This window comes from Culicoides brevitarsis, chromosome 3, assembly GCF_036172545.1.
Source record: "Culicoides brevitarsis isolate CSIRO-B50_1 chromosome 3, AGI_CSIRO_Cbre_v1, whole genome shotgun sequence".
Classification (NCBI taxonomy): Eukaryota; Metazoa; Arthropoda; class Insecta; order Diptera; family Ceratopogonidae; genus Culicoides; species Culicoides brevitarsis.
The window spans coordinates 16,778,238-16,796,684 of NC_087087.1; the positions used below are offsets into that span (position 1 = coordinate 16,778,238).

General features: G+C 25.0%; 1 protein-coding gene across 4 annotated transcripts; it reads right to left on the minus strand.

The window, feature by feature from the left end:
- Positions 1-1,238: 1,238 nt before the first annotated feature.
- LOC134833924 (facilitated trehalose transporter Tret1) lies at positions 1,239-17,353 on the minus strand. Of its 4 annotated transcripts, none has more exons than XM_063848428.1 (6): positions 17,049-17,353; positions 6,835-6,971; positions 6,671-6,775; positions 3,924-4,109; positions 3,609-3,853; positions 1,239-2,517 (listed from the first exon to the last, which is right to left on the minus strand). In XM_063848428.1, the coding sequence occupies exons 2-6, from the start codon at positions 6,935-6,937 to the stop codon at positions 1,744-1,746; spliced, it is 1,413 nt and encodes a 470-aa protein (XP_063704498.1). In that variant the 5' UTR covers positions 6,938-6,971; positions 17,049-17,353; the 3' UTR covers positions 1,239-1,743. The 4 variants fall into 4 exon arrangements, with proteins under 4 accessions (XP_063704498.1, XP_063704496.1, XP_063704497.1 ...); XM_063848426.1 differs by lacking the exon at positions 17,049-17,353 and adding an exon at positions 14,050-14,203; XM_063848427.1 differs by lacking the exon at positions 17,049-17,353 and adding an exon at positions 7,145-7,274.
- Between the last annotated feature and the right edge of the window lie 1,094 nt (positions 17,354-18,447).

The window sequence follows — 18,447 nt, forward strand, 5'->3', positions numbered from 1 at the left end:
ATATTTGTAAAAAAAATTGAAAACCTATATCCTAAAACTTAAATTGCTTAGTTAAAACTTATGGAAAATTCTCAGAAAAAAAATTCAATTTTTCACTGTATTTTAAAAGTGGTTTTGATTGCATAGTTTCAGGGTGAATTTTTGTTTTTAAAATCAAACAACTGGTGAAACAAAGCTCACGGGTGACGTCAGTTCTTTTTATTTTTTTTTAGATTTTGCATCAATTTTAAAAATTAAGAGGAATGATTTATTTTTTTTTAAATTAAAGGCCGCTCCAAATTGAGAACTTTTTATTTAAAATTGATTTCAGACTAATCTAACTACCTAAAACATTAAAAAAATATTTTTTTTAAATTTAAAAAAAAAAATTAAAACACAAGTTTAACGTTTTAGAAAAAAAATTATAGAAAAAAATTTTGGTAAAAATATCATTTTTTATACAAAAGTTCAACAAAAATAAAAATTTTTTAAAAATTTTTTGAAAATTTCTTGAAAAATAATGAAATGTTCTTCAAAAATAATGAAAATATACCAAAAATGGTCAGTTTTGATAAAATTTTAATTTTTTTTTTTTATTTTACCTCAATGGATTTTCGGCTTTTGATATGGGGTATGGAACAAAAAGTTCAAAAAAAAAATTTGGAGCGGCTTTATTAATATTGTTATTTTTTGTCTAAAAATTTTAAAAGAACGAAAATTTTAAAATAGTTTTAACAAATATATATGTATTTAAAAAAAAACGGTCAAAAATTCAATTTTTCATAATCAACTCGACATTGGGACATATAATCTCGAAAACTTCTTACAAAATTAGGAAAAAAAATCTAAAATATTTTTGACTATTGCTTTAGCTTCATGAAAAAAATTTTTAAAATTCAATTTTTAAAGCAAACATTTTTATTTAATTTTTAATTCAATATTTAAGAAAAAAAAAAACTTTCACGATTAAAAAATTTTAAAGAAATATCATTATATTATTTAACGTTCATTCACTAATAAATACACATTCAAACATCTACTTACTGTGACATCTATTGCAATAATTCTAAAAGAACAAATTTAATCAAGAAAAATATATAGAATTCAAACAATTTTAATGAACATATTCCCACTTAGGTACGTAAATTCCTTCTATTAAGCCAAAAATGACAAAAACTACATTTTCAACATACTTTAACATTAATCTTTATTCACGTTATCCATTTATCTTAAAATTAATTTTTAGTTAATTTTAATTGTACATTACAATGCTTTTTTTCTTCAATTTTATTATTTTATTTTTTTGAGTATAACTGGAGTTTTCTCTCTTTAAAATATTTTTTTTAATTATTTTTTATTTAAATATATTTTTTTTAAATATATTTTTAAATAAATTGTCTAAAGTTCTCTTTTTTAGTAACATTTATACCTAAAATTAATAATAATAATATAGAGACCTAAAATGGGCTTAAATTCTCATCTAATAGTCTTTTTGGTTCTATATTATATTTTTATGGCAATTTTATCTCCATTTCATTGTTTCAGTTGTTTATTTAATATGTACACATTTTTTTTCTTAACATTGCGAGCGTTAAAATTAAAGGAGCTAACATTTATAATTAATTAAGCTTAGACAAGCACGTTCAGAAAAATTCTTCGATTTTCTGTATTTTTTTTAACATTTAAATTAAATCTCGAACTAGACATTAAAAAATTAAATAAAATTTCCTTAAATAGCTTTTTTTTTTGAGAGACGACAATTTTTTACTTGGATCCCGAGAGAATTGCTTGAATTTGTGCATTAGTTTTGCCTTTGGTTTCGGGCACCTTGATGAGTACGAAGATCGTGCAAATGAGCATGAAGAGTCCAAACAACCAGAAAGTGAACGCGCCTCCAATGCTGTCATTCAAGGGTCCAAAAGTCTGCGTCACCACAAACACTAAAGTCCAATTAAACATAACCGCGAGTGCCGACGCGACTCCCTTGACATCGGGCGCAAACAATTCTCCCATAATCAACCACGGAATCGGTCCGAAGCCCAGTGAAAAGCTCACGATGAACAAAACGACGGCACCCAGTGGCAACCATCCAATTGCCGTGACATCCGAACCGCCATCCTTCATGTGGAAATAAACGCCGAGCGTCGTCAAACACAAACCCATCACGATGCTACTTTGCAACAAGAGGATTTTGCGACCGGCTTTCTCGATGAGCACCGCTGAGGCGAAAGTCATCAAAACTTGCACGATGCCCACGATAATGGAGCAAAGTGAGGGATCGAGAGTGCTGCCGGCACTTTTGAAGATGTCGACTGTGTAGAAGATGACGGCGTTGATGCCGGAAAATTGCTGGAACAACATCAGGCTGAGGGAAACGAGCAAGGCGCCGCGATTGGCAGCGACCGTGAAGAGATCGGAGACTTTGGCGTCGGCGGAAACGGCATCCAAGTCGTTTTGGATCGCTTGCAAGGCGGCTTGTGTGTCGCAGTTTTGGCCCCAGAACCATTTGAGGGAGAGACCGGCATCGATGCGACGACCCTACGAAGAGGTAAGAATATTAAAAATTGATTTTTTAGTGAAAATTTTTAATAAAAGCAATTTAAATTAATTTTTTCTTATTAAATTTTTTTTTGATTTAATTTAATTTTTTAAATTTAAATTTTTCAATGTTTTGTCTTATCGGGATTTTGAAAAAAAAACATATTTATTTTTTCATTTCTTAAATTTTTACGTTTTTTTAATTTAAAAATTTGAACGAAATTTTGTAAGTTTAATTAAGTTTAAATTAAATTTGATTTTTTTTTTAAATTTTAACTAAAAATTCAAAAAAATTAATTGAAATTTTTCAAAGTGTTTTGTTTTTTAATATTCTATTAAGATTTTTTTTAAATTATTATTTTTTTTATTTTTAAATTTAAAAAATTTTTTTAAATTAAATATTTTTAAATTAAAATTTAAATTTTTAAAAAATTTTTTTTTTTATTAAAAAAATCAATTAAAATTAAATTAATTTTTTAATTAAATATTAAAACTAATTATTTTTAAAAATTGAATGATATAAATTATTTCTATAAATAAATTTATTTTTTTTTTAATTTTTGTTCGTCAAATTTTTAATTTTATTTAAATTTTATTGACTTTTAAGTGAAATAATTTTTTTTCATAGTGTAAAAAAAATTAAAGTTGTAAAGCAATTTAAATTATTTTTTCCTATTAAATTTTTTTAATTTAATTTAATTTTTTAATTATAATTTTTTTATTAAAAATATTACAAATATTTTTTTTTATTTTTAAAATTTAAATTTTAATTTTTAAAATTTTTTAATTTTTTTATTTAAATTTTTCTTTATTGAAAAATTTTTGCAAATAAAATTTATAACATTTAACATTAATTTTTCTAAATTTGAATTTTTTAAAATTTTATTTTTTTTTTATTTTTTATATTTAAAAAATAATTTTAATTAATTAGGTTCTTAGTGAAATAATTTTTTTCATAATTCATTAATGTCGAAAATTTTTAATGATTTTCTTTTTTTTAATTTTTCCCTGAATTTTAAAATTTTTGGAGGCAAAACAGTGAAAAACTAATTTTTACCGCCCAAAAGTGGCCCAAAAATTTAAAAACTTACCTGTTTCACCAAATACGTTGGACTTTCAGGAATGAAAACCATTGCCACAATCAAGCAAATTGGGAACACCGCACACAAAATACTCAAAGTCACCCAGTTCGTGATCGCACCAACGACATAAACGAACAAAATACCAATCGTCAAGAAAAGTTGGAAAAATGCACCGAGAGCTCCACGGATGCTCGTTTCAGCGATTTCCGACACAAACATCGGTGCAACGACACATGATGCTCCCGTGGCAAGACCTTGAATGACAAATTTTTAAATTAATTATTTTGGCAACGACACAAAAAAAATGCAACGAAAAAAACTTACCGGCAAAGAATCTGCCTGCGATTAACATGCCGGCGCCATTTGCGAACACGATGAGACCCCAACTGATCAAAAATGGGAGAGCCAATGACATTGTCGTGTATTTCCGTCCAATTTTCTCAGCCAAGATACCACAAGGAAGGGCACCGAAAAACGCGCCAATAGCGAGGAACGAACCGATCCATGGCTCTGAAACGAAAAAAAAGGTGATTAGTATGATTAACACAAGATTCTTGTCATTTGCAGAGGAAATGACGATAATTAAGTGCGCCATTCAATTAACAACTTTTTGCTATTTTTATGGAGATTTCATTGAATTTTAATGCATTACGACACTCCAGTGCTTGTTTGAATAAGATATAAAGTGACACAAAAATTTGCATTTCCCGTTCTGAGTAGAAAAAAAATTTTTTAAACAATTGCCAAGAATGTTACTTAACACAAAAAAACGTCAATCAGTTCCCATTTTGATCCTAATGAAAATAAATAAATCCTCACCTCGACCGTTATTACATGTTTGTTGGCTTAGAAGTACATCAATCTTTACATAATCACGAGAAAAATAACAAATCTTCGGTGAACAAAGACTTTTGTCAATCAATTTGTAAGACAATTCTCGTCAAATATTTGCACTTACTTGATTATTTTTCTTTCGAGAGCTCGCTGTCGTAAGAGATTAAAAGGCGTGTGCAATGGCAGTGTAAATATTTACGCGAACATTTTTTTTTATGAAAGTAACAATAAACAATTGAGGAGAAATTATTTATAAAAGATTTACGTAAAAATTGCATGGAAAATTTTAATTGCGGAAAATTCATGAGTTTTTGGTTTATTTTCAATAATTTCTTTTTTTCAGGGTTAAAAATTTATTTAAATTACAAATTAAAAAAAATATTTGAAGTAAAAGTCACTTCAGTTTGACTTAAGTTAAGTTAATTTTATTAAGTTTAGTTAAGTTGACTTAATTTTCAAATTGGAAATTTTTTTTATCAAAACTTAGAAGAAAAGTCAAATTTCAAAGCTCTTCAAAGATTTTGGCTTAAACTTAATTTTAATTTTAAGTCTTTAAAAAGTCTTAAGTCTTTAAAAACACTTGCGGTTTTTGTAAAAAAAATAATATTTTTCCAATTTAAAAATTAAGTCAACTTAAATAAACTTAATAAAATTAACTTTACTTAAGTTAAACTGAAGTGATTTATACTTCAAATATTTTTTTTTTTTAAATTGGTGATTTAAATAAGAAGTTTTGAGTCTGAAATAAGTCTTTAAGCTTAAGTTTAAGTCATAAGTTTTCGCAGCCCAGCTATTTTCTAAAAAATATTTAACACTTTAATTTATAAAAACGAAATCAGCTTATTTTGGACAGAGTCGACCAAAAACAATAACTTAAGGCTTAAACTTAAGCTTAAAAACGTATGTGACTGAGACTTTGACTTAAAATCTACTCAAAAGAATATTTTAAAACTAAAGCTTAAGTTTAAGAAAAGTAAAATGAAGTCAAGAGTCAAATATTTTTTTAAATTTCGAACAAATTTTGTAAAAAAAAATATTTTTCTTACAAAATTTGGAAAATAAAACAATTAATTTAACTTAAGTCATAAGTCATATCTTTTTGACTTAAGCCCAGGTCAAAAATACTTTAAGACAAAAGACGTTTTAATGTTTTTGATTTAATAAAATTTCAATAAAAAAATTTACCTTATCTTAAGTCAAAATTTGAAGTTATTTAAGTAAAAATTCAAAACTTAATTTCTACAAAAAAAAAAATTTTTTTCATAAAAATTCGTAAATGAATTTTCACGCTTGCTTTTGAAGCTAATTTTTGTCAAAAAAATTTTTTTTTTTTTTTAAATTAGGTTTTAAATTTTGGATTAAAACTTTGGCATAAGCTTTTATTTTTGACTTCTAAGCCAAAGGTCAACTTAATTTGACTAAAAAGTATTATTTTAAGCAAAAGCATTAAATTTTTTTATGACTTAAGGTATTATCAACCCTGCAAAATTTAAAAGTCATTTAAATTTAAATTTAAATTTAAAAATCAAAATTAAAAACTTAACTTTTCGAAAAAAAGCAAAAAATGAAAATCATGAAAAATCTTTTTATTTTCGCAAAAAATTCTCGAAATTTTCAAAAAAGTCTCGAAAGCACGAATAAAAATAATTTAAGATTCTTTATAAAAAAAAATATTTTTGGAAAAATTAAATTATCAATTTTAACTTAATTTACTTAAAACTCTGACTTAAAAAAATTTAGTTAATTAACTTCTTAAATTTTACATTTTTAAAAAATTCGTGTTTTTAAGTCTACCAAAAATTAAGATAGGAAAAATTGGATTTTTTTTCCAGAAACTCGAAATTTATGTTATTTTTTTTTAATTTAAAATTTTTGTTGATACCGATTTCAATTATCACTAAATACTTTATCAACACATATCAAACATCAAATTTGGCATTGATTCTTTCAAAATTGCGTAAAAATCACTACTGATAGATAAACATTATTAGATAAAAATAATCGTAATTACATCACATTAATCGCCAGATAAGAACCCGATAACAATTTTGTCGCCATCACCGTGGGATTCTGAACAATCACTCGTTATGTGGTAAATTTCCCGAGTTATTTATTACGTTTACTTGCTTTGTGACACCACTCACATTTATCAATTGAAGACAAAGTTGTGATTTTAATTGGACCGTAAATCAATTTCATCTCTCTAATTTACTAAGAATCGCCTAAGAATCAATTACCTTGTGATTTTTCAACTGACAGCGTTGTCGAGTTTTCCCCGAGTTGCGGCAATACAGGAGCCGTCCAAGCTAATGCGGTTCCAGCACTTACAGCAGCAAAGCAAACTATTAAAATTTTTTTTTAATTAAATTTTTTTATTTTTTTTAAGAAATTAAAAATTTACCTCCAATGGCAGCCACAAACTGCATCAATTTCGAAGCCTGTTGTGTGCCTTCCGGTATGGGATCGTACAACATGGGATTCGTAACGCCGGGAGCTTCCGCCATTTTTAATTTTTTTCTTTTAAATTTCGATGTTTATCTGAAACAAACGGAAATTTCTGTCAGTTTTGTTTGGAATTCTGACGCTAACTGAATAAATTTTTAATCAAAAAAAAAATATATTATCTCGATCACTAAAAATAAAAGATTTATCAACGTCACTGATATTTTTCTGCGATAATCGTCGCAAGGAACGAAGAGCACTTTACTTACTCAGACACCTCAAAACACGTGAGTCCCGTGCGCGCACAAAAACAGAAAAAGTCAAGAGCACTCCGTTCACGTAGGTGACTGATAATGCACTAAATGCAATTTTATTTATTTTTGATCACAAGAGATGCTATTTTTAATCGGAATTATTTATATTTAGTTATGAGGAAAAAACAGTTGAATGTCAAACATGTGGCAAGACAAGTGGTCAGTTGATTGCGTATTTCAACCATTCAGGAAAAAAATAGAATTTTTGTTACTTGTCCAAACCACTGGCGCCGCACGGTGGTTCAAGGATGACAAAATTTCTAAAAATAATTTTAGCAAACATTTTTCATCAAAATTTTCTTTTAAAATCAGAATTTTTCCTGTTTTTATGAAGAAATTTGTAGAAAAAAAAAATTATTGACCCTAGAATTTTATTAGGGCCCACTGTGCGTGCCCTCAAAATGACCCTAACTCAGTTTTATTTATTATCAGAGATTATTCTGATTAAAAAATAGCTACCAACGCTCCTTTTATTTATTTATACAATGAAGCAGTGACAAAAACGGAAAAATTCGCATAAATTTAATTCCGCTGTCACACATTTGTGTTACTGCCAAGTCCAAGTACAATTTTGTTATTGTAGTAAAAATGTTTTTTTTTTTTGTGTGTTTGGTTTAAAAATAGATATTTAATTCATTTTTTCGTGTGAAATTTGTTTTTTACGTCTTTTTTAAAATGAATTCTCGTTAATTGTATAAATAAAAAAGTAACAAGCCCCCAATTACGTCACAAAAGTCATGAAGTAGCTTGGAAGAAAGGCTTAATACACGAATTACAGAATGTTGACACACTGACACAAACACAAAGTTGGCACCAAATGTTTGCAATATTTGTACAGCGGATTAGACACACATTGTCGACGACGACAACGACTTTTGCATGTAAATATAGATAGAGACAAAACTCTATCTAGCAAAGTACAATGTGGAAAGTAATTCAAAAATTATTATTGACGACGTAAATTATTGCGCTATTGTAATACTTTATATAGACACAAATTTACGAGCAGAAGTGTATTTATTTATTAGGTAACGCGATTTAAGGGCAAACATTTGAATAAATTTGAATTTTGTACGCAAATTTTGCTGCACTACTTTTTTCGATGCGATATCTAATGAGGTATTCAAAGGGAAGTGATTTTGGCGCGACTGTTAATTGACTAAGGCGAAGGTTAGTTGGCTGCTTTTACATTGTTTTTTTTTTTTTTTTTTGTAAAAAAGGATTTTTGGCATTGGACGTAGTGTTATTAGTGGAATTTTTGCTTTACTCTAGAATTCAGACTAAAAGATTAATTTTTAAATATTCTTCAGGGGTGGATGTGGCGATATATGTGAGGTGCCAAAAAGGACCCATGAAGATAAATAAGAGGAAATGTACAAAACTTAAAACTTGTTAAACTTTTTTGAAGTCACTATCTTAACGATATTAAACTTCAAAAAGAGAAGTAAAAACGATTAGAGGTTAAGAAATTCATCGAATAGAACGTGTTTGCCTTAATCTTTTGAACATCACTTAGGATCTACTATTTCAGTATAGTTTTGTAAATTTCATGACTATGAAAGATTGTCTAATTCGTGATTATTCTGATCCAAGCAGATTGATTTTCTCAGGAGTTTCGTTAGCTCTTATCCTTTTTCACATACTTCCAATTGATGAAAATAGTTTTTGTTTGTGATTTATATTCAATTTTACTTCCAAGTGATACTATCATGTCGTCGTTTCCTGGTTTAACAATCCTGCCTTCTTTATCTACATCTAGCCCATCATCCTTGAGATCATCAGGCACTTTAAAATCGGGTTGAGAACCTTCTAATTGATCATAAATCGTTTAATTTCCGCATTTGATTATTTACAAGTGTTTGTTGTTTATTTACAAGTAGTTGTTGGTAGTTGTAGATGTTTAGTAGTTGTTTATTTACAAGTAGTGATACTAAGCAGGATTCCTTTCTGAGTTGACACTGAATGACTCAGTCATTCAAAGTCATGCAAAGAATTTCCGCTGATAAAAAAATTAATTAGTTTATAATTTCTTTTTACTTTGTTTATTCCTACTTCAAAAGGTCTCTGGTTGTTTGGAAAGGTTATGAATATGAAAAATATATTTTAAGCAACAGAACATTAGAAGTTTTCATGTCACTCCAATTACGTATTTCATCAAAAAAATACTACATCGCTATATTTGGTATTGTTGAACTCGTCTTGGACCTTCTTAAGAATTATGGTTGATGAATTTCTCCGTATAATTTGAAAATTTTGAATGCACCGTTTCGCTTGCCTGTTCAGAGTGAAAACCCCATCCCTTTAATTCTTTAAAGAATTTTATATAGGCATGCATCTTTGCAATCTTTTTAAATCGAAATTTAGTTTCCTTCTTTCCTTCAATTTCAATCATTCAAGACGCTTTTGTTTCTTCTAAATTTTAAATTTAAAGTTTCTTTTAAGTTCTTTTCTAAAGTTCTAAAGTTTCTTTTTTTTAAGTTTCTAAATTTATTCTCTGTTTGCGATATCAACTGTTTGTCGTTCACCTTATTAATCCATGATTCAAATAAGATTTTTTTTGGTCAACATTTTTTGTTTTTCTTCTTGTCTTCTTCCAAATTGTTTTTTTTTTTGTAAATTATCTATTCTTAATTATCTATTATATTCATCAAATCAACTTTTTTGTGCCCTTTAACAAATTTTCCTTTAGCTACATCACTGAATAAATTTTTATAATTTTGTTTAAACTTTTCAAACTCATAAAGGATCTTGAGCTTTTTTCGAAATGAGTTTTTCTTGTAATTAATTATTTGTTCAAAACCGAAAACAATCGTCATTACCGGCTTGACTAGAAACGTGTTTAATTTCACCTGATAAGAGCTGCATGCGGAACTATTTACTCTTGCTTTCTATCTCTCTTCTAATCTTGACTCGACTCGGTAGGCAGTCTCAATGCAATAAATAAATATATTTGTTTTTCGTGATTATTCTTCCAAACATAAATATTGAACTAGAACTGTAAAACGCACGTTTTCTATCCACATACATTGTATCGTAAAAAATATTTCTTCGGTAATAATTCAAAGTGATTATCACCAGAGAATTCCTTATCTTCGATTTTCATTTCAGGGACTCATCGGATTTCAACGTCAGTAGTCAATTAATCATTATTATCATCATTATCGCCTAACGAAGCGCTGATGGACGACATTCCATCTCAATTACTTGTCTGACACTCCCATCATCATCGTCGCTGAAGGTCTTGCTTCTATAAAAATGCAAATGTTATCATTTTTCCAACGCCGCCAAGGAAAAATCGCTCGTTAACTTGTGTGAGAGAAACCACTTGTTGCTTATGTTTTATGTTCATTTTCTCTTTTTTTTTTTGTCATTCTCCATCGTGCACGCGCGTTTTATGCTGAGAGCGTGAATCGGGGTGACTTTCCACGACAAATGAAGGTCATTGCGGTCATGCTTATTTTTAGTTGTGAAATGTTTTTCTTTTCCTTATTTACATTTAAATAACGACTTTTATGATTATGAGATTAACGATTAAAACGGATGACGCGACTTGATCACAAAAACAACTGATAAATTTAATTAAAAGTGGAAATTTTTTGGTTCAACGTTCGATTTCGTAGAAATTCAAACTAATCAAATTAATCATCGAGCAATGCAATTCGATGCGAAGAGAAAACAAAATCAATAAATAAAAGTGTTTTGGACGCTCCCTCCATTAATTAAGGTCGTTATTGACGTTGGAACTGTAATAATAAAATAGTAAATAATAAACAAAAAGCTTTAATTGAAATTATTTTAAATGACGATTTTGAGTGGGTAGCTTTCCAAAAGTGGTCTGTTATTCAAAATTAGGGGAGAAAGAAGAGTTATTAAAGAATTATGGATACATTTTTAATGGGTTTATTGAACGTTCTTGTAATAAATTGTCATAAAGTAGTAGCTGAAATTTGACACGCAAAAGAATTTATGAGGATAGAAAAAATTAATTTTCATTGACAATTTTTTATCTAAAATTTTATTCTATTCTATTTTTATAGATCTTTTATATTTATTAGAGAATCTTGGAGTTTTTCGACATTTTTATAATTTTTTTTCTTTGAATTTTTTCAATCTGATCGAAAATTTAATTCAGAAAATCCACAAATAATTTTTAATGAAATTTTATTCTGAGGATCAAATTAAATTAATTTTTTTATTATTAAAAATTATTAATTTAATTTTTTTTTTTTTTCAAAAAATACATTATTTATTTTAATTTTATAAGGAAATGCTAATAGGTTAAGAAATTAACAAATTTTATAAGGAACTTTTTTTTTATTTATTTACATTAAAATTTAAAATAATTTAATCATTCAAGGATCATTTTTATATTAAAATTAAATTAAATAAAATGTTAATTGATTAATTACATTAATTTTATAAATTTAGGTATTTAATTTTAATATAAAAATAATCCTTAAATGATGAAATTATTTTGAACTTTATTGTAAATAAATAAAAAAAGTTCCTTTTAAAATTGGTTAATTTCTTAACCTATTAGCATTTCCCTTATAACTTTTGTGAGAACTTGCCAAGTTTTTAACTGAATTAATTTTTTTTCTTCACTTTTTAAATTTACTGTCATTATAAGAACTAAACAAAAACAAATTTTAGTAGAAGTTTTATTTGCATAAAAAATTAAATAAATTAAAATTAAGTTTTTAAAGTAGTTTTTTAAATTAATTTTTATTTTATTTTAATAAATATCACTTTTGAATGAGCAGAAAAATTTTCTCATATTTCAGAAAATATTTTTTAAATTCAAAAAACAAAATTTACTGCTTCTATTTAATTTTTAAATAGAATTTTATAATTATTTTTATTTTTTTTAATAAATAAATAAATTAAATAAAATTAAAGTAAAAAAATTTATTCTTCAAAAAAAATTAATCTTTTTTTTTTCATAAAAAAAAAAATCATAATTCCCTCCTTAAAAAATCACAAGAAGGTCGTTCAAGTGCATTTTCTGCCTTGTTAAACACTTAAACCAAATTTTTTATAGTAATTCTCTCTGAAAGACATGGTCTAATGATCTTTTCGCTTCTTTTAATTTTAAAATCGTTAAATCAGTGATTCACCACATTTCAGACAAATTTGCAGTCATTTACTTTAACAATTGTCACTCGACTCCGATAATCACCTTGCTATCACGAGACGTGTCTCTAACTACTTTTTAAGCACTTGACTCATCAAATAATCTCAATTAACACTGACTTGATCAATAAAAAAAATTTCCTTCACCTCTAATTAAAAACTTTTTTTTACAGAACTTTCAACAGTTACTTTTACACTTTTTTAATTTATTCTCGTTAAAGATTTTACGATTTTTTTTCACTTTGTGTCATATATGGAAATCAAACATGCGTAAATACTCGATTTCATTGAACTAAAAAAAATGCAATTCTTGGTGTATTACTTTATTTTATTTTTTTTATTAAATAAATAAAAAGATGGCATAAGAGAAACCAGTTTATGTCGTTGTCATCATTTTGTTTCTCTCTCGTATTTATTTCATTTGCAAATATTTGTTTTATTGAATTGAGAATTTTTTCGTATCTCATTGGCGATAACAACTGTTTTCAATGAAAAAAATAAAATAAATAAAAAGACCACATGTTAGATATTAAATGTTTAGAATTCGGTATGAATGGCACATGATAAAGTCATAATAGTAGCGTGAAATTTGAGATAAAAAAAATTAATCAATTTAAGTCTCAATTGAAATATAAATAAAACAAAATGCTCTAAATTGTCATGAAAATTGACATGAATGAAAGTGACGTTTGGAGCTTATGATGATATTTTTTTTTAAATTTTCACTTTTTAACGATTTTTTAAGGTCATTCAAAAAAAATTCTAATTGATAAAAAAATTAAATTTTATTAAGGAGTTTGAATTTTATTAAATAAAATTTGATTAGATTAATTTTTTTTGTTTTATTTTTTTAATTGATTTAGAAATCAAATTTAATTTGGGATTAATTTAGATATTTTATGGCTTTTGATTTATTTTATTTTTTTGACAGTCTGATAAATTATTCAATATAGTTATTTATTAATGATTTATTTATTTTTAATTAATCGAGTCTTTTTATGTGAATTTTTTATTTATTTTTTTTTTTGTTTGATTTTAATATTAAATCTTTTATTTTAATTATTTATTTATTTAATAAAAAATTATTTTTATTATTACTTTATTTAATTTGGATTATTTTTTTATTAAAATAAAAAATTAATAATTTTTTGAATAATTTTTGTAAATAATTTTACTTTTATTTGTAAAAAATGTTTTTTATTTTTAAAATTCATGTTTTAATTATTAAATTTTTGAAATTCTAAAAATTTAATTTTTTTTATGTTAAACATTTTTAAGTTTTAAAAAAAATATTTTTTTTTTTTAAATTTATTTAAAATTTTTAATTTAATTTTAAAATTAATAAAAAAAATAAATTAAAATTTTAAATTAATTAAAAAAAATATTTTAATTTTAATAAAATAAAAAAAAACATTTCAATAAAATAATTTTTATTAAATAAAATTTTTACTTTTATGAATAACGGACCAAAAACATGTAACACTAAATATTCCACATTGTGATAAAAAAAAATATTGAAATGCCGTAAAAAGTTGAACGTACCCAAATAAAATTTTTGTCTAGTATTTCAGAAGATTTTTTTTACGTCCGAGACCAGTCAGAGATAATTTTTGCTTTAATTTTTTTAATTTCATTCAATTTTGTTCGTTAATCTGTTAATCGCCGTCACTTTTTCAATAAAAATTTAACATAAATTTCGTCACTTTCTCTCACTCATTCCTACTCACTTTTACTCCTTTTGTAACTTTTTTTCGAAATTTATTTTTATTTATCCGTTCTTACTTTTTTTTCTGTGTTTTTTATGTTTATTTTTTCATTCAACTATTTTTTTTTCTTCTTTTTTTCCGCTCAATTTTGTAATATTTCTAAAAACCTTTTATTCCTTTGCACAGTCGAAGAGAGACTGAATCGAAATATTCTCTTGCAAGTATTTTTAACAAACAGCAACGACGACGACAACGACAGATTACCTGTATCCATAGACGGCGGCGTGTCGTGTTGTGTGCCGTTCAGACATTGAACATAAAAACAGGCCCCTCGAATGTAAAATATGTTGTTTGTAGTAAAATATGTACCAATATGTGTGCTATATGCGTGGATGGAGAATGTTTAAAAAAATAAAAGAAAAAATAGAAATATTTTTATGAATTGTGCCTGTTTTGACTACAAAAAAACGACACATGTGTAGAAATATTGTGTGAGAATTAAGATGAGAATGGATTTTGAAAAACGGCGTTATCACATGAGATTTATTGAAACTTTGACCTTTGAAAGTGTTTTGACGGGAATTTTGCTTTAAAGTGATTTTTTTATGAAATTTGTTAAGAAAAAGTTTTGAAATTTCAAAAAATTCAAATTTTTATGGAAAAATTTATATTTTTGCAATTTAAATTAAAAGTCTTTATTTTTTAAGTTTTTAAGTTTTTTTAAATTTTTTATGCTTTTCATATTCTTATGAGAAAATTGATATTTTTCAACATTTAAATTATTAAAATAAATTTAATTTTTTTAATTTATTTATTTGGTTTTATTTCAATGTTTTATGTTTTTATATTTATTTTTTAATTTAATTTAATTTACAGTTATGATTTTTTAAAAATTTTATTTAGAAAAAAATTTTTTCTTATGAAAAAAAAATCCTTTATTTTTTTAATTCTTTAAATAAATTAATTATTTTAATTTTTTGATAATTTTAATTTTTTAATTTTTTCTAATAAAATTTTTTTAATACGAAATTAAAAATTAATTAAAATAAATAATTAAAATAAAATTAAATTAATTTTAAACAATAATTACAAGCATTTTTCCTCGTCTTATCAAATGATAGTTCGCGTGTCGCCTCTTTGTCAATATCTTAACAAATAAGAAGCAAACAATCAGCGAGCCATCGGTAAACATGCTGATAAAAACTGAAGCACATTTCAATATCACTTTCATGTTTTCATGGTCGGCAATCATTTGAATTCCTTAACACGATTTTTTGAGAGCTTTCAAGAGACATTTGAAGTGATATTATTGATATCGTATCGCCAAGTTCATTAATTTTTGTTAAACATTAGAAAAAAAAAGATACAAGGAAATTGGAGCCAAAAATGCATTTTTTATCAGTCACTTGGAGGGTTTTCAGATATTTATTATGTAAACAAATATTTTATGATATTTTCAAGTGTTTTTGGGTGAGTCGCGGTAATTTAATTGAATTTCCTGAATTATTTTTTTTAATACATAAAATTTATTTAGGGTGTTCCAAAACCATTTTCTGTTTCGCTTTTCATCTTTGAAAAAAATCCATGGGGGATGGGGGAAATAGAAATTTTATATAAATTTTAGTTTTTAGTACCATCTCGTATGAAAAAGTAATAAAATTGTTCAATTTTGAGTTATTTTCTATGATATTGTTATTAAATTTGTTAAGCGTTTTGACTTAATTTTTCCTTTCCAAAAATTATTTTGAAAAATTTTTCTAAAAAAATAATTTTAAAATTTTTGATCGTTATTTTTTGTAAAAAATTAGAAAATCCTCCCCATAAAAAAAAGTTAAAAATTTTATCAAAAATGACTGTTTTTGGTCTTTTTTCATACTTTTTTTTTAAAAGAAATTTGCAAAATTTTTTAAAAATATTTTAATTGAATTAAAAATTGTATTTTTTTTATATGAATTTGTATGAAATACTCTGAGTTTAATTTCAAATTATCAAATCTTAATGTAGATACCTTACAAATAATTAATAAATTAATGAACGACAAAAGATTTTTTAAATTTTGTCATTTTGTATGAATTTATATTTTTGTATTTCAAACCTTTTTTTTTGAAACAAAAAGTTCGGAAAAAATTGGAGCAGCCTAATTTAAAAATTAAATTATTAAAATTATTCTAAAATTATTAAAATATCATAAACCCTCCCTTAAGAATTTGATGAATTTTGTGAGGAATTTTTTTCAGTTTCTATTTTTTTTTATTCATAGAAATTTTGAACTTAATTTTCAGAACTTCCAACCTTTAAAAACTTTTTCGATTAATTTTTATTCATTTTATTTTTTTTCTAAATTTTCCTAGAGTATCCTTTGAAATTTTAATTTTTGATATTTTTTATAGAAATATTTTCTTATAAGAGGTTTTCAAGTAAAGACTTTTTTACTTTAAAAAAAACACAAAAAAAATTACGAAAGTCTCTGAATTATATATAAAAAAAATTCAAAGGTAGATCGAAGTCTACTGGTCCACTGATTTTCGATAAAATTAATTTTTTTTTTAAATTTTTTTTTTAAGTTTTTTTTTTTAATTTTTTGTATCAATTTTCATTTATTTCAACTTTAGGTATATAAAAATCAGCTTTGAAGATCTAAAACTTTAAAATTTTATTTGAAAAAAATAGTTCATTTCATTTTTTTTCTCTCATATTTTTTACTTATTTCAGCTTTAATTCCAGCATAAAAAATGATAAAAATCTAATTCTCTCCCATATCAAATTCATTGTGATAAAATGGATAAAATTCCCTTCATTAACAAGCTATTCACATTTCTTGCAAAACATTTCGCGTGGGCGCCAAACCAAATAGAAACAAAATCACGTACGAAAAATTCTCTCTTCTTCTAATCTTCGAACAAAACATAAAAAGAGAGAAAATCCGCACATGCTCACTTCGCATATCCTTTGGCACACGATGTCATTGAAACGTCAATGTCCCCCGACTAAAATTTATTGGAATTTTTGTGTTTTCTTACCTTTTTTTCGGAGGACTAAAATGATATGTTTCCTTTTTCTTCACAACACTTTATTCGAATTTTTGTCTAAACAGCTTTCGATCCAGTTTATCACTGACATTCGTTCTTTTTTATCAGCAATACTTCACAAAAGTTGTTTTTTTTTGTAATTTTTGTGTTTGTTACGTAAACTTGTAGCCGAGCAATAACAAGTTTATTTTTTTATTGACGGACCGAACAATTGCACAAAGTTTTAGTTTTAATTTTCAGAGGTAATGAGATTTCTTTTGTGAGTCGAGTTGAGTGCAAGATGGAAAAATAGAAGTTTTTTTCTAATTTTTTTTTATTGTTTGATGCACAAAAGTTGATATGAACGCGGAAAGCGGCGTGTAGACACTGAAGGGAAAAACATTTTTTGGTGGTGCGGCGCTCGATTTTGTGTGGACGACGACGACGACGTCAAAAAGAGAGGGAAATCGTGTGTGGTGGTGGTTGAACTTGTTTGCCAAATCCGTGTGTGTTTGCTGTAAATGTAACGTGAATGACGTGAAATGCGAGACAGAAAGTATTTTGAACTTTGGAGGGTGATTTGTTTGCTTTGTAAGAAAAGACGATTTGGCTTGAATTTTTTTTTTAGTAAATTCTGAATTTTGTGAATTTTGATGAAAAAAATTAAGTTGCTTATGAAGTTAAAAGTTCGAAATTAATTAAAAGAACAAAAGGAATATTTTTTACCGTAAATTTGACAATTTTCAGTCTAAGGAAAGCTGAAGAAGATTTTTACCATATTTTAATTTTTTATAAAAAAAAAATTAAATTAAATTTTTGATCAATTTAAAATAAATTTATATTTTTTAAATATTTATTTTTAATACTTCTTTAGGAACTCTGCCAAAATTTTAAATTTTAATTATTTTTTTTTCAAAATTGTCAGAATTATTTTTTTTCTTTTATCTTTAAAAATTATCTTAATTAATTAAATATTTTTTTTAAATTCAATAAAAAAATTTAATCAAACATTTGGAAATTTTTAATAAAAAATAATTTAGAATATTTTTTGAATTTTATTAATTAATTTAATTTTTTTAAATTTATATTTAATTTTAATAAATAATAATTTTTTTATTAATTAAATTATTTTTTTTTATAATTTTTAAAAATTTCCAAATGATAAAATTATTTTTTTTTTTGAATTTAAAAAAAAATATTTAATTAATTAAGATAATTTTAAAAAAATATTTTTTTTTATTTAATTATTTAAAATGTTTTTTAATTTTTATTAATTAATTTAATTTTTTAAAATTTATATTTAATTGAAATATTTAATTTTGTGAATTTTTTAAAAAATAATTAAGTAAATAAATTTGCAAAAATTAATTTTAGAAATCTTAGTAATTTATTTTTACGACAAATTATAATT